Source organism: Eucalyptus grandis, chromosome 2 (genome assembly GCF_016545825.1).
Source record: "Eucalyptus grandis isolate ANBG69807.140 chromosome 2, ASM1654582v1, whole genome shotgun sequence".
NCBI classification, from domain to species: Eukaryota; Viridiplantae; Streptophyta; class Magnoliopsida; order Myrtales; family Myrtaceae; genus Eucalyptus; species Eucalyptus grandis.
The window spans coordinates 37,696,353-37,711,042 of record NC_052613.1 but is presented as its reverse complement, the minus strand read 5'-3'; the positions used below and the strand labels follow the sequence as shown (position 1 = coordinate 37,711,042).

The 14,690-nt window shown below is 40.4% G+C and overlaps 2 protein-coding genes and 1 pseudogene across 2 annotated transcripts; 2 read left to right on the top strand and 1 right to left on the bottom strand.

Moving 5' to 3' along the window:
• The first annotated feature begins 1,389 nt into the window (after nucleotides 1-1,389).
• On the top strand, nucleotides 1,390-7,728 carry LOC104429175 (annotated as a pseudogene).
• LOC120290706 (UPF0496 protein At2g18630-like) lies at nucleotides 6,541-7,944 on the top strand. Its single transcript, XM_039307073.1, has 4 exons — nucleotides 6,541-6,657; nucleotides 6,925-7,132; nucleotides 7,236-7,633; nucleotides 7,867-7,944. The coding sequence occupies exons 1-4, from the start codon at nucleotides 6,541-6,543 to the stop codon at nucleotides 7,942-7,944; spliced, it is 801 nt and encodes a 266-aa protein (XP_039163007.1).
• Nucleotides 7,945-8,490: 546 nt separating this feature from the next.
• LOC104456842 (30S ribosomal protein S6) lies at nucleotides 8,491-11,183 on the bottom strand. The gene is given in 4 exon segments (XM_039307662.1): nucleotides 8,491-9,105; nucleotides 10,492-10,572; nucleotides 10,574-10,898; nucleotides 11,032-11,183. Coding segments are annotated over 3 exon segments (465 nt in total). The 5' UTR covers nucleotides 10,676-10,898; nucleotides 11,032-11,183; the 3' UTR covers nucleotides 8,491-8,823.
• Between the last annotated feature and the right edge of the window lie 3,507 nt (nucleotides 11,184-14,690).

Below are 14,690 nucleotides of genomic sequence, written 5' to 3'. Positions count from 1 at the left end.
AAACAAGATTTATACCCTTTCCTCTCTTCAAGACTTGACCGTCAAGAGTGTCCAAAACTTGTGTCCTTCCCCGAAATAGATATGTTGGCGTCATTGATATCATTAAATATCGGAGATTGCGAGATGTTGCAATCTTTACCTAGAGGATTAAGTGTTCATATGGATGAATCAAGCAGCAGCGCCAATAATCATGGTGACATGACGTCTTGTTTGCAAAAACTACAAATCTACAAATGCGATTCTCTACCAACCTCTTCATTCAGCGAGAGTAGTTTTTTACAAGCGACCCTCAAGACACTTGAAATTTCGTCGTGTAGGGGAGTGGAGTCGCTTGCGGAGATACCTATAGACCGTCTTCAATCACTTCAAAGGATCAGTATTACCTCTTTCAAGAACTTGAGAAGCTTACCACAGGGGCTGGACACACTTTCCCATCTCACTTCCTTGTGTTTGTGGAAGTGTCCTGCATTGGAGCTGGAGTGCTTCCCTCCTCTTCCTCCCGGCATCTCGTGGTTTAATCTTCAAGATTGTCCGAAGATAAAATCGTTACCTAATCAGTTGCATCGACTCACGAGTCTCCAAACTCTGATGAATTTGTAGGTGTGAGAGTATTACGCGCTTCCCTGATGGAGGACTGCCGCCCCAGCTAGAGTTTCTTAAGATAATAAAATGCGAGAATATGAAGCAGCCGGTGAGGGAGTGGCTTACCCCCTCACCTCCCTTGGTTGCCTAGACATCGACGGCAGCGTGGGAGGAGTGGGAGAGGAGGAGGATCTTGTGCTTCCGCTCCCTTCCTCTCTGACCTATCTCTATATCAGAGATATGGGAAAGTGGAAAGACTGTCCAGCAGTCTCCCTCCCTCTCTACAGAACTTATGGATCTTCGATTGCCCGAAGCTGAGGGAGTTGCCCCAGGATGGCCTCCCTCCCTCCCTAGAATATCTCTGGATCGAAGGATGTGGGATTCTGGAGAAGCGATGCAGGAAAGGGACCGGCAGCTATTGGCCCCTCATCCGCGAAATCCCAGTAGTCACATTGGGTGATCTCTTCTCCGAGTCAATTACTTAGAGAGGAAGAAGGGATTCGGACTCTGAATATTCAACATGGGAAGAGATTAAGGGTATTTTTAATATCTGAGGCCTTGGCTCTTTTTGAAGAGGGACGGGGTTCGTATTTCAGACCCCAAAATTTTAGATCATCGGGTAAAAGCTGAAGCTTCTGGGCGTCGGAAACTATAATGATGGCTACCGAAAGCTCCTTCGCCTCCACCTCCACCTCCAGCTCCGGCTCAGTCGCGCCCCCACTCTTTCTCCTTCCGCCTGTCCGGTCGGGGGGCAACGCGGGATGCCCTAGGAGATTCCGTCTGATCGATGACGAGACGGTAAGGGTTGGATTTATCTCAGTAATCGAGCTGTTAGTTTGCATTCGACTGTAGACGTGTTCCATGTTAATGTGCAAGTCGGAATGACTGATGCGGTTTGTTCTGATGACGAATTTCCCTTTTTATTTGTCGGGGGTTTCTTTTTCTATGCTTGCATTGTTGACAATTGGTATCCAAGCTCTTGGAACGACTCGAGCGATTTGTTGTATGCATCGTGTTCAGATGGAGGATAACAAATCCAACACTAGATCTTCTTTTGGAGCTTATCTGAATCATACAGTCTTGGGCAAATGATTTTGGTTTTCTTAGTCTAGCTTGAAAACGAATGTATGCGAACAGAGTTAGAAATTTCTCTCCCATTTCAATCTGTGCTAAGACTTTCTTGTAGTGTACTGAATCCCTCTGTGCAATGTGAAATGGCAGAGAGTCAAAGCTCTTGCTGAATAATTGTCCAAGCTAAAGCAAGTGAGTCGTGGAGATTATGAAGCAGTAGCAGAAAATCTCTCTTTTCCTAAATTGGATCGACTAGGGAAAAATAAGGAAGCAGCTATCCTTGTACTTGGAGGAAAGGTATCAGGTGTTTACCAATCTGAAGCTGCCAAAGGCACTGCAGCAAGGACTGCCACAGAAGAAATGGATCATTCAGCGCACCTAATGGAAACTAATAAACAAGGCATATCTGCCACCAGAATAGTTGGAACAGAGCCTTCACTTGGCAGTTCTAATGCAGATTTCAGAGGATGGGGCAGGGGTTTCTGTGGATGCCTTTACATCAAGATGTTCCATCTACACCTTGACAAAAGGAAGGTCTTCTCCTGGTGTACTGCAACTCAGATTGCTGCTAACAATGGATGACTGTAGGCGATGGCATTCAAACCTTTAATTGAGGGAAAGACGTGTATTATAGCTGATCAGAGTGGTTCGGGAAAAGTGCTGGCTTATCTTGCACCAGTAGGCCAACATCTTGGGGAGGAAGAGCTGCAAGGACTTAGCAAATCGTTCTCACAAAGCAGCTGTCATTCTGGTGCCTACTGCTGAGTTAGCTTCACAGGTTGGTAGTTGGTGTCTTTTCTTGTTCCTTTTCCTTTGCCCTTACGTGCTTTGGCAAGCAACTCATCAACTTTTACTAGTTTATGGCCAATTTAAGCGCTCATCCTATACTGTGATAGGCTATTGCTTAAGAAGCAAATTTGTGGTAAAAAAGCACTCCGACTCATTTTCAGTTGCAGTCAACCTGTTTTTAACAACTTGTCGCCTATAATACTCAAATTGTCATCTCTTCTTTCAGAAAAGGGAAAAAAAGAAAAAAAGAAAAAGAAAAAGAAAAATAGATTCCTAAGTGTTGCAATCTGAAAGATTGTATTGGGTTCCTGGAAAGGCATATAGACAATTTAAGTGGCAAAGTTTCTTAATAATGTGCATAATTTACTCATGAGGCAAAACTGGTAATCTCCTTAGAGCTGTTGAAAATGGAGGTGTTCTGAATTTGGAGATACTCTATAGTTGGTTTTATGTACAGCAATGCTTGTTTTTGCTAGTAGTGGATGACAAACATAACATAATTTTTTGCGCTCGCATGAGTGAGCATTAAAATTCTATAGTGAGTTTTATGCAGGTTTTGAGTAACTGCCGATCCATATCGAAGTTTGGGACTCCATTCCAATCTATGGTTGCCACAGGTGGTTTCAGGCAGAAAACTCAGCTGGAAAGTATAGTAGAGGGTGTTGATGTCCTAATAGCCACTCCTGGTTGCTTTATTTCTCTCAGTAAAGGAGGCTTTTTGGAGTTGAAGGATCTTAGATGGTAAGCCTGTGCATTGTATAATGCTGCATGAATAAGTTCGGGTGCACGAGCTATTCGAAATCATCATCTTCTCATCTGTTTTTGAGTAAAGAATGTCATTGTGCTACTGTTTTCTTGATTTAGTACTTCCACCATTCATCATCGCCATTCTTCGAATCTTTGAGGAAAGGAAAAGATTAGCGAAATTTCTATTCTTATATACACAGCTGGATCTTGATTTTCTGGCTCGAGTTATGGAGAACTTTGCTTTGATTTACAAAAATGTTAGATATATTGCTATTCGTTAGCCCCAGTACAAATCTTTGAGAAATGACTGGTGACAAATTGAGAAGGCTCCACTTGTCATATTGTTTGATATAGGATATGAAGTTAAAAATCTTTTTGTTAAGGGATTTGCCTGCTAAGAATTTGAATGACGTCAAAGCCTGGATGATTTTGGCATTTGGCAGATTTCAGTCCATGCTATGCTACAAACACTGAGCTCTACGTAGCTATGATGTACTCAATAACAGAAGAATGATATCTTTATGCATCCTGCAGATTGTTTTGCAACTGCTGGTATAATCTATGGCTTCACGCTGCAGCGTGATTTTGGATGAGGTGGATATTCTCTGCAATGATGAGGAGTTCGAAGCAGCGTTTCAAAGCATAATCAATTCTTCACCTGTAGCCACCCAGTATCTGTTTGGGACAGCCACATTGCTGGTAGATATATATAACAAAATAGTTGAAATTCCTCCCGACTGTGAAGTGATCATGAGACCTGGCATTCATCGGACAAGCCCTCACCTCGAAGAGGTTGGTCTAAAGCTGTAGTATTTCCCTTTCCATTATTTGCCAATGGATACATTACTATTATCTAATTTAGGCACAAAAGGATTCACGTCCGTGTCTGAACATTTTTTTGGATGCTTTTGGACAACAAATTACTCATAACTAAGCTGTTGGTTATGCTCCCTAAAAGTGATGGAGCATCGTTTTACGTTGATGCTTTGGTTTTGGGGGTGGATTGTTACTGCATACTGATGGGGGAAGATGGAAAGTGGATGAAGAGTGGAATAAAAAATTTTCCTTGAATGTCTCTTAGCACATGCGTATTAGTAGTCTATAGTATTCTTTTGGCTAAAAGCAGTGTATACCATCTAAAGGTGCCACCAGCATTCTGTAAGTCATTTTATCTGCTTGGAGGTGAAGAGAAATAAAATCAGGAGAAGTCTCTGAAATTTCATTGATTGTGCTGAGATGATTAAGGATTATATTAGGGTCCTATCTGTTTCTCTTCTTTCCTCAATTTGCAGAAGAGTTTTTGCAGTTGTCCTAAATGTTGTTTCTATTCATTTTGCCAGTTCATTGACTCTCTGAATTTAACTTTGTATAGAGGTATTGTAGAAACTAATTCAGGCTGCATATACTGGAGAAGGATTATTTTCACAACATTAATCCTAAATAGGCTAAGAGCTTTCTCATGCAGGTGGAACAGTAATCTTCTGTTACATGAAATTGCTTTGTCCTTCCCCCTTGATGAACATGTTGCATAAATTTGCTGTGGTAGCTAACCAGCGCTTTTCCTCCTATTTTCCTGTTAAGAAGAAAACTAATGGAATACCATTGTAATAGGGAGAATTTAAGAGTTACATATCATGTCCAGTTTCTCATAGATTGTAGTGGAGAGGAAGACAGTGAAAAGACCCCAGATACTGCATTCCTGAATAGGAAGTCTGCTTTTATTCAGCTTATGGAAGAAGACCCGTAACCAAAACGATTGTTTTCTGTAACAAGGTATGTTGATCTTTCAGTAAAGACTGCTTGAAATTGACTCATCATTACATTTCCTTCTCTCTCCCGACCATCTCACTGACTCCTGACCTGGAGTTTGAGAGAAGGTTCTGAAGCCACTGAATGGAGGAGTCATCATTACTTTGTCCTCTTCTCCATATACAGATTGAGACATGTCGAAAAGTTGAAAATGCATTGAAGCGCATTGACAGAAAAGGTGCTGATACACGAGTTCTACCTTATCATGCTGCTGTTTCACAAGAGTTGCGGCAGGCAAATATGAAAGAGTTTGCTGCTTCTCCATCCAAAGATGTCTCCTTGTGTTTGGTTTGCACCGACAGGTATGTATAGATGCGTTGTGCGATATCAATCAAACTATGCTTCTAGAAATAGATCTGCTCTGCGGCGGAGCTTCATCCCTAAAAGTAGGCCTTAAGTTAAACTGTGCATAACCTGCCTAGACCCAGGCCTTCAGTTCTCAATCCAAGCTTGCACATTTAATAATGGAGTCAGTCTCAACAAGAATTAGATGAAAATAGTAATGGCTGGGATAGGCCTTGTTCTGTCTTGTGGGTTTTGTGAATAATTGGGATAGGCAAGAGCTGAGTTTTAGCTAACACTCGAGGCACTCACCTGGGCGTTTTAGCAAAGCGAGGCGAAGCCTCTGCTACTCACCTCATCTCAGGCAAGGTTTCTTCATTTAAGGTAAGCACCTGAGATGAGGTGCTCCTCCTCTGAGGCATTGCTTCAGAAAAGATTTGTCTAGGTTAACGTCTTTGCACCAGTGCAATTTGTGCTACGATGCAGACCTCGAATAACTTGTGATTCTAAGTATGAAAGACCTAATAATTTGTTTGTTGATGGATTAATCCCCACTTCTTACTTGGCACCTCTCATTGTTCAGCCTAGTGCCTGAGGCACTGTGGGGTCTAAGTCTCTTAACAGCGCCTAGTGATTTTAACGGCACTGTTTGCAACATGGTCAAACGAAAGGCAGAGCAGGGTCACTGGATACACATGAATTTACCTAAGACATGTCACTCTCATCTTTCCTTAGGCATTTGCAAGATCCTGATGATTTTTCAACCATATGACAGGTCGTTACGAGGACTCGACTTTACTGGAGTGGACCATGTTAGTCTGTTCAACTTCCCGCGCGATCTGAGCGAATATGTCTGCCACAGAGAGAGGTGCTGGAGGGAAGGGCAAAGCGTTCGTCTCTGCAGTTGGGAAGCGAGTTTCCCTGGCAAGAAGGATAATGGAGAGAAACTGGAAAGGTCATCCCTAGGATGATGTGCCCTCCGCTTATGAGTTGATGAGACGTTCATGCACTGAGCGGGATCTGAATTCATGACGTGAGTAGATCCCATCGGTCCATTCTATTTTTCCTGCATGTTACGGAGGAGCAGCGCGAGGCAAGAAGTGAAAACGTAAAGGAGTTGTTTGGTTAGAATCTGGTTCTCCCATTTTGCATCTCCATGTTGAGGGGATCACAGAAGCGTCAATGCAATGAAGAGCTTGATATCAAGGTTCAAAACTTATATATTTCGGTCTTTATTCAGTTCATTGTCGAGGAGGATTGATGCTCCTGAGGATCGAGACCGAGTTAAGAAGTCTCGGAGGCCCATATTGTCTGAAGTTGCACTTTGTTGATAATGAATATGCAATGATAGGAAAGTTCGGGACCGTATCCCCTGTTGTATGCAATGAATATATAAAATGACCTGCTATAGCAAGTTACTGAGCGTTACGGTATAAGAAGCTAATTTACGAGCACAAAATATAATTTACAAACTTTATACCGCATAGCCAACTTTACTTTCAAGCTAAATTACTCAAAAGGTAAATTAAATTACTTCCTCTAAATGTAAATGACAAAGAGCTGTCCGATTTAGTGATTTGTTACTTCGACTGTGTCCAAAATATATTAAAATTGTATTCCTCCCTCAATGATTGCCTGAGTCAGGCCCATGGTAACCAGTGGGAGATTCGCGATGCACTTACGGACTTTGAAGAAGAGAGAGGAGAGAATGTGGGAGGGAAGAAGTATGTCGAGACACTGCGGGAGCTCAAGAAATTCAACGAAGCAGCCAACCCATTCACGGACAAGTTCTTCACTCTCCTTCACTCGGTGAATGAGCAGCAGGCAGAGATGTTGCAGAAGTTGCAGAGTTGTAAGAAGAAGCTTGCCAAAAAAATTAAATCTGCACAAGCTTGCAGAAGGGTGAGCCAATGCCATATTTGTGACCGCCTTCGTGGCCACTGTGATCTTCTCAGTCGTTGCAGTTGCGATCGGTGCACCGCCTGTTGTGATTGCTGTAGCTACTGCTCTGACAGCTCCAATAGGGACAGTCGGCGAGTGGTGTTACTCTCGGTGGAAAAAATACCAAAGGAACTTGAAAAAAAGGGAGTTGATTAACTTAATGACTGCGGGAAGTGGAACCATGATCTCAATCAAAGAGTTGGAGACGATTCAATCGCTTGTGAGTAAGCTGGAAACTGAGATTGAGTCGATCGTGCAAAATGCTGACTTCGCTCTTGGAGAAGAACAGGAAGAAGCGGTGAAGCGTGGAGTGTTGGAGATCAAGAAAAGGGTGGAAGATGTCATGGCAGATATTGATGTTCTCTGTAAGCAAGCTGATAAGAGTAGGCGTGATATAGAGTGGGCGAGGAAAGTGATAGAGCATAAATTAAATACATATTCCAGCCATTAGTTCTTTTTTTATGCTTAGAAAGTTAACAGTCAATGCAGTTCACTGTCTTAGATGAACTTTATGTTGCAAAGATCTTCTCGGTTTTCTCCTTTTGGTCGAACCTGATCTGCGAATGTGGCCTCAACCAATTCATACAAATATTAGGAGTATAGAGATTATGAAGCAGTTCTACATTGGTGTGCTTCAAAATGCAGATGCCTTTCTCTGGGAGAACTTTTACCTCTTGGCTTCGTCCTGTTAATCTAGCTGCTATTGCTGATTTGTTTGCTTGATTCACTGAGAGAGAAAAATTGATTCAAGCGTTACACTAATGTGGTTTTCCAATTCATTCTAAATGCGACATATTAACAAAAATTATGTCATTCGCCAGTAATAATATATGGAGGGACACCATAAACTTCGGAGTCTCATACCACATTCTGCTCATGGAGTGTCAAGCAATCTGAGGATGCCAAAATATTGGTGAATAAAGTCAGTTGCATCCGCGATATTCATTCAGCATTTCCTACAATTTCATGGATTAAAATGGAAAGAGTTCCAGTGGCACCATAAAGTTCGGTAACAAAATGCCAATGTCATTCTAAGCTCAGCAGCATCCCTCACGAAACACTGCTAGTGGGCGATGCGTTAGTAACACTCAAAAGATCTAGAATTTCTTCCTCCAGGCATCACGTTGAACAAGACCCACACCAGCTGTTAACTATCATCTACCACAGGTCATGCTGTTGAAACTGCTCTCTGATTGGTTTGGCTTTACATACTAAACAAGAACTGAAGACGAGATAAATCGAAACAAGAAATGCCAAACTTCAGAAGTTCCATAATCAGATGAAGATCTTGAGATTGGCCTGCTCGTGAGACACAAATCCAACATGCAGTCATGCAATAGTCTCCCTCATTTCTGTATATGGTACTAGTTAAAGTATGGTACTTCAAACCACTCACTGACAAAAGAAACCTGCAAAAATGAACTAAAACCTTCATTCTCACAGCTACTTTCAACAGGTAGATGGCAGAATCACAAAAAATGAATCACATTTTGCATTTGAGAGATACTAAACACGAGCATGAGCATCTGCTAACACTGAAGCAAGACCCGAATACGCATCAAATCAACAAAATTCATGACCCCAGACATGACGATTTGCTCTTTATTGTTCTTTCCTTTCCTCTCCGTCCACCTCATATTCGTCGTCGTCGTCATCCTCATCATCATCTACATCCTTATCTGCATCCTCATCATCAAATATAGAACTACGAGGAAATCTGCTCAGTTCACGCTTCTCATCTTCTTCAGTAAGAAATTCCAGCCCATATTTTGTGTCTCGGTGCTTCACAAGAAGCCAGCGCAATAATCTATCTTCCCTATTCAAGTAATGCAGCTCTTTGCTCATCATTGGTGAAGCCATCATGGTCAACTGCATCATCTGACCCTGCATGATGAGCAACAGAAACATAAAAGTGATATCAGTGTCTAGATCAAAGAAATCAACATGAGAGAAATAGCAAGAGACCTAGAATCCTCTTTCCTCCACAAGGTAAAAGTGCAACCAACTAAATATCATCTTACTGCTTCATCAGGAAGAGTAGCAGATAGAGAGCCCATCCAAACAGTACATATTACTGCCAGGACAAGGGTAAATTACACTATACATCACTCAACTTTTAACTTTCAAATAGATCACTCAACTTTCAAGTTCAGCATATAGATCACTCAACTTTGGTTTTGTTCTCCATAAGGTCACTCTGTTGACTAGCCATTCAAAATCCCATTAGAAGTTTGACCTGGCATCATTGTAATATTGACACGGAAGGTGCATGTGTTTTATTAGACTTTCATTGTAGGTCAGTCAACTGTAGGTAATTTTGCTTTGCCACTCACTCAACTTTAGATAAATTTCATTTCAGTCACTAGACTTTAATATTGAACTCATACTGCCATTTCAAATTAATATCAAAATCAGATTAAAATTATCAAAACCAGCTGTCGAATCAGGTTTCCAATGAGTTTTTCGCAGGTCAATCACCAAAGTTATTCGATTGAAAGCAAAACCAAAGTGAATGAAAGTTTGAAAATGAATAGCCACTTCGAAAGTGAGTGAATAGTAGAGTGAACTCTGGTGTGATTTTCCTGCCAGACCAACATTGCAAAATTAAATCTTCCATCAATTGCTACAGTAGCCATTGATTAACTTAGATGAAAAAATGACCATGGTAAGTATTAACAGCAATAAGCTAGGATGGTAACAGCATCAGTGCAAAACCGAACATACAACTCCAATCCAGTATGGGATTTCCTCATAAGCTAGTTAATATTTGTTCCAACATATCTGCCTGTATAATTACCATCTCCTATGGCTTCCACTCCTAACATAAGGCAAGGAGCCAGCCGAAGACATTATCACATTATGAGATTTTCTCATAAGCTAGGATAATTTTGCTCGACATATGTGCCAACATAATCAATTTCTCCTGCAGCTTGCTACTTCGAACATGAGGGAAAGAGCCAGCCAAATACATGGTCGCGTTAAGCATTCCAGTTGTGAAACCTAATAGATTCAGCATTTCTGCATCATCTTCTGTCATATTCTGTTACGTTATCTTGTTCTAGAGAGTACTCTCCGTCATTCTGTCAAAACAGATAGCTCATTTGTAGCTTCCAAGTTACATAAACCAGGAATTTAAACAAAGAAGATGAATCAAATCTAATTGCATATCACAAGCACAACATGAATTGACAAGCCAACAAGAGAATTATCTGTAGATGGAAAGCTCGGAACAAGCAAGCAGAAGGGCTCGAATTTCAACAGAAGAATCACCTGAAAGAATCGCCCATCAAGCTTCTTGATACCATAACCCAACTGGACCGTCCCGAATGATTTTACCTCAGTGACGACCCCCGTTTTTCTTATAGACGTCTCTTCCTATCCGAGCCACCATATCCATCAAAGCTTCCTTCTTGACATGGGGTTTCAGCAAAAGCACGCAGTCATACAGAGGCATCTTGTTCTCTCCCCCCCAAAACCCCTCTTCAGCTGAACTTATCTTCTAGACTGTCAAGAAGAGTTATTCCATCAAATCAAATGAGTGGATGACCCGCACATCGCTATGGAACTGCAAGTACTACTAAATCTATAGCCATCACTACTAGAACATGAAAAGATAAAGTAATCAGACACGCTAGAGACCAGGTACTCTCGGATCAAGCCTGAAAAAAACAGGGTCCCTGGAAATATAATAATATAATCGCGTGAGGTAAAATAATGAATGAAATGTCTATTGATCTAGGCATTTCATCGAACAGATAGAATGAATTTTAACCGAATGAGGCAACAGAATCAACCACCGAATATACCTACCAATGAGGGAGCAAGAAGGCGGCGGGGGAGACGGAGAAGCTCTGGAGGCGGCGGAGAGGCGGCGGCGGAGGAAGAGGAACCCTGGTGGAGGCGGTGAGATGAGGAGCAAGTGGGGCCCAACGATTGAGTCATTTTTCAACCCTAACTTTTGGTAACAATTGTATTGAGTAAGACTAAAAGAAAGAAAAAAAAAAAACCAAGAAATTTATAGAAGTTTAATGTTAAATCAAAATGTGATAAAAAGTATCAAGACCATTTAGGTGTCAAAAATGAAAGCATAGAATGTCTTAATCTCGAGTCTTGTGTATTAATTAAGGAGTAGGATCAATTTTAGCTATTAAATGAGATAAAAGATATAAAGAGTATCATAAAAATTTATATTGAACCGATACAATCTTTTAGACATATTATATGATATATTGCATTGTGTTGAGGTAAAATCTCAACTTATGGAAGATTCCATGTATTGTGTTTATCGTGGTTATGAAGTATTAAAAGCTATTCCATATTAAAAAAAAAAAAATATCACAAGAAAAATTAATTTAAAAGATTTTGATTAGCTTGAATTCAACAAAGAAGTATTTCCTACAACGTGTTCGCTCTATTTTCGTTTTCTATTAAGGGCATGGGGAAATATCCCCTACTCGCCTCTCTATGGCTCCATGGATGTTCTAGTGTGATAAGAAAAGTGAGAAAAACAAATTTACTAGTTGTTTATTGCATAAAAATAAATGATTTGAAAAATATTTTTCTATCTCGTGACCCTCTTGTATGAGCATTGTCAAGATCTGACGAGTTTAGGAATAATGCCAAAAGCAAACTAATGGTTCCAAAATGACTTGAGTCCTTCCTTTGGAAACCTTATCTTATTTGACATTGGGAAACTATAATTGAAATGGATAAATTCAAGAAGTCCAGCTTACACAAAGTTGCGCACTAGTCTATTAAGACTAATTAGGAGCCAAGTGAGGCATGGGATGACACTTCACTCGTTAATAACATGTATCAAGATAGTAACCTCCATATGCTAAGTTCGAGTTAAGTCAAATTTCTTGTTCAAGAGATCAATCTACGTAAACCTAAGCTAAATCAAAGAAAACATACTCAATAAAATCTCTTAACTAAAAGAGAAAGGGCTGAGAGACAAGACCGTAGCACGCAAGAAAACAGCAAGAGAAGCTGATTTTATTCACAGAGAAAAGGAAACATCAACTGAAAACGACTGCAAAGTGCAAACAAGTTGAGGGAAGCGATCAAGAAACACACCCGTTTTTTGCATTGACATCTTTGGCGACAAGATACCAAAGAAAAAGGGCTGAGAGACGAGACTGTACGCAAGCAAGAAAACAGCAAGAGAAGCTGATTTTATTCACACACAGATAAAAAGAGAGAGAGAGAGAAGCTGGTTCTGTGATACCTCGTGGCCTGTAATCTCGCCGCTTGCCACTTACTGAATTTTCATGGACTGGGACATAACTTTTGAACCTTTATCTCGAAAAGTGATACAAACGTGAAAAAATAACTATGACTTCATTAAAAAGTGAAAATAAAAAATTTAAAAGTACTTGACATTTGGAAGAAGATGAGAAAGTCTTGCTATGGGAAACTATAATTGAAATAGATAAATTCAAGAAGTCCAACTTAAACAAAGATCGTGCACTAGCCTATTAAGACTAATTAGTTCAACCGAGCCAAGCAAGGCATGGGATGAAATTTTTGAATCTATTCAATGGTGTCTTTGACTAGTGAAAAAATACATATAAATTTGGCGAAAATACTCCCATAAAAATTATAGTCTCTATTAGATTATTAGTATCTCATTATGTGAGTTAATTTCAGAAAATTCCTTTCCTCATATACTAATATATTGCCAAATGAAGTTATAGTGGTGATATTGCAATAAATTAGGGAATGCCTTGAAATATTCGATGATACTCTCAATGTGTTGTGGCAATACGTTTAGAGGAGTTCCTCTTTCCTTTTCGTATATATTATTTTTTAGTTAGGTTTACAAAATTTATAAATACGCATCAAATTGGACTGAAAATAATTGATCGAAAACTTCGATAAGTTCCTTATCAAGACTTCAAAGAACTTCTAAGTGGGTCTTATGAAGACTTCAAAGTCATCTTGGCTAATATTAAATATGTGTTGAAACGTTTGACATAAAATGGAAGCTCTTGAAAATTGTCGATGCTTCCTAGGTTATTAATTCTTTTCCTCACATATTGATAAACTGCATAATGAAGTGATCGTCAATATATCACAATAAATCATGGAATGCCCTGAAATATTCAATTACACTCTCAAATGTGATGTGGTAGTAGTAACTCTGTATGGCTTCATTTTTCGTTCTCGTATATATTAATTCTTAGTCAGGAGAAAAACTTACAAAATATATTAGTATGCACCAAATTAGATTGAAAATAATAGATCGAAAAATCTCCATCACTTCCTTATCAAGACTTCAAAAAATCTAGGCCTTATAAAATTTCAGTAATACATTTTATATCTTTTATCTGTGGGCCTTCCTTCTTAAAATCGACCCATTAATGAATAAAATTCAAAACTTATGGTACGATGTTTGGATAGTTTATATCTTTGAAAACTTTCTCCAGAAAAGATGTCAATTTTGGAGTGTTTTGGGTTAAAAAAAAAAAATCTTCATCTTCGTTATCATCGTCATCTTCTTCATCTTCATTTTCTTAATTTTTCTGGGCATGCACGATGATGCTAGCGAAAGCTCCTTCTCCTTCCATCAGCCTCAATTCCACACCCCCACCTCCACCTCCACCTCCGTCGCGTGCCTTTCTCCTTCCGTCCCCGTCTCCTCGCCTCCCGGGCCCTCGGCGATCGCCGCCGCCGCCGCCCCCGCCTTCCCGGCGGCGGGACTTAATTTCGCCGTCCGGTCGGGGGCTACACGAGGACCCCCTTGGACACTCCGGGGGCCTACCAGCTGATCGACGACGAGACGGGCGAGCGTTTCATCGTCTGGGGCGGCAGCGACGACCCGGCCGACTCCCCGGCTCCGCCCGAGGACGTCCTCCGGTGGAAGCCCGCGAGGAAGAGCGGCGGCGGCGGTTCTAGTGGAGGTGATGCTTCGCTGCGAATTGAGTCTTTGGTCATGTGGATGATTGGGTAGTATTTGGTTTTAAGAGCGTGGCAGATAAAGGGGATTTGTGTCTTACTTTCGCTATCTTTTTTGGGACGATGGTTTGATGTTACTAGCGTACTCTCATTTGGGTTGCTGAGCTGAAAGTTAGGTTAGTTATATTATTAGTTATTATTATTATTTTTTTGATTATTCCGTTTATGACGATTCCCTTTATTTTTTTTTTTTTTTTTTTTTTTATGGTGTATGCATTGTTGATAATTGGTACCTGAGCCGTTGGAACAACTCAAGCAATTTGTTATATTCATTTCATGCTGTGCAAATGCCAAAGCTGAACTATTGTGTTCAGATGCATAACTAAGTCCAACACTAGTTCTTCTTTTGGAGCTTATTTGAATCATGCAGTCTTGGGCAGAAGATTTTGGTTTTCTTAGTTTGGCTCGAAAACAAATATATGCAAACAAGATAGAAATTTCTCTCCCATTTCAATCCGTGTTAGACTTTCTCACAGCATACTTAATCCCTCTGTGTAACGTGTAAAGTCGGA

Excerpts from the sequence above, each read along its gene's own strand:
- LOC120290706 (XM_039307073.1), top strand. The coding sequence starts at position 6,541 with ATGCTCCTGAGGATCGAGACCGAGTTAAGAAGTCTCGGAGGCCCATAT. Across the intron at positions 6,658-6,924 it reads TCGGGACCGTATCCCCTGTT|GCCCATGGTAACCAGTGGGA; the intron begins GTATGCAATGAA and ends TGCCTGAGTCAG. Across the intron at positions 7,133-7,235 it reads GTTGCAGAAGTTGCAGAGTT|TCGTTGCAGTTGCGATCGGT; the intron begins GTAAGAAGAAGC and ends TGATCTTCTCAG.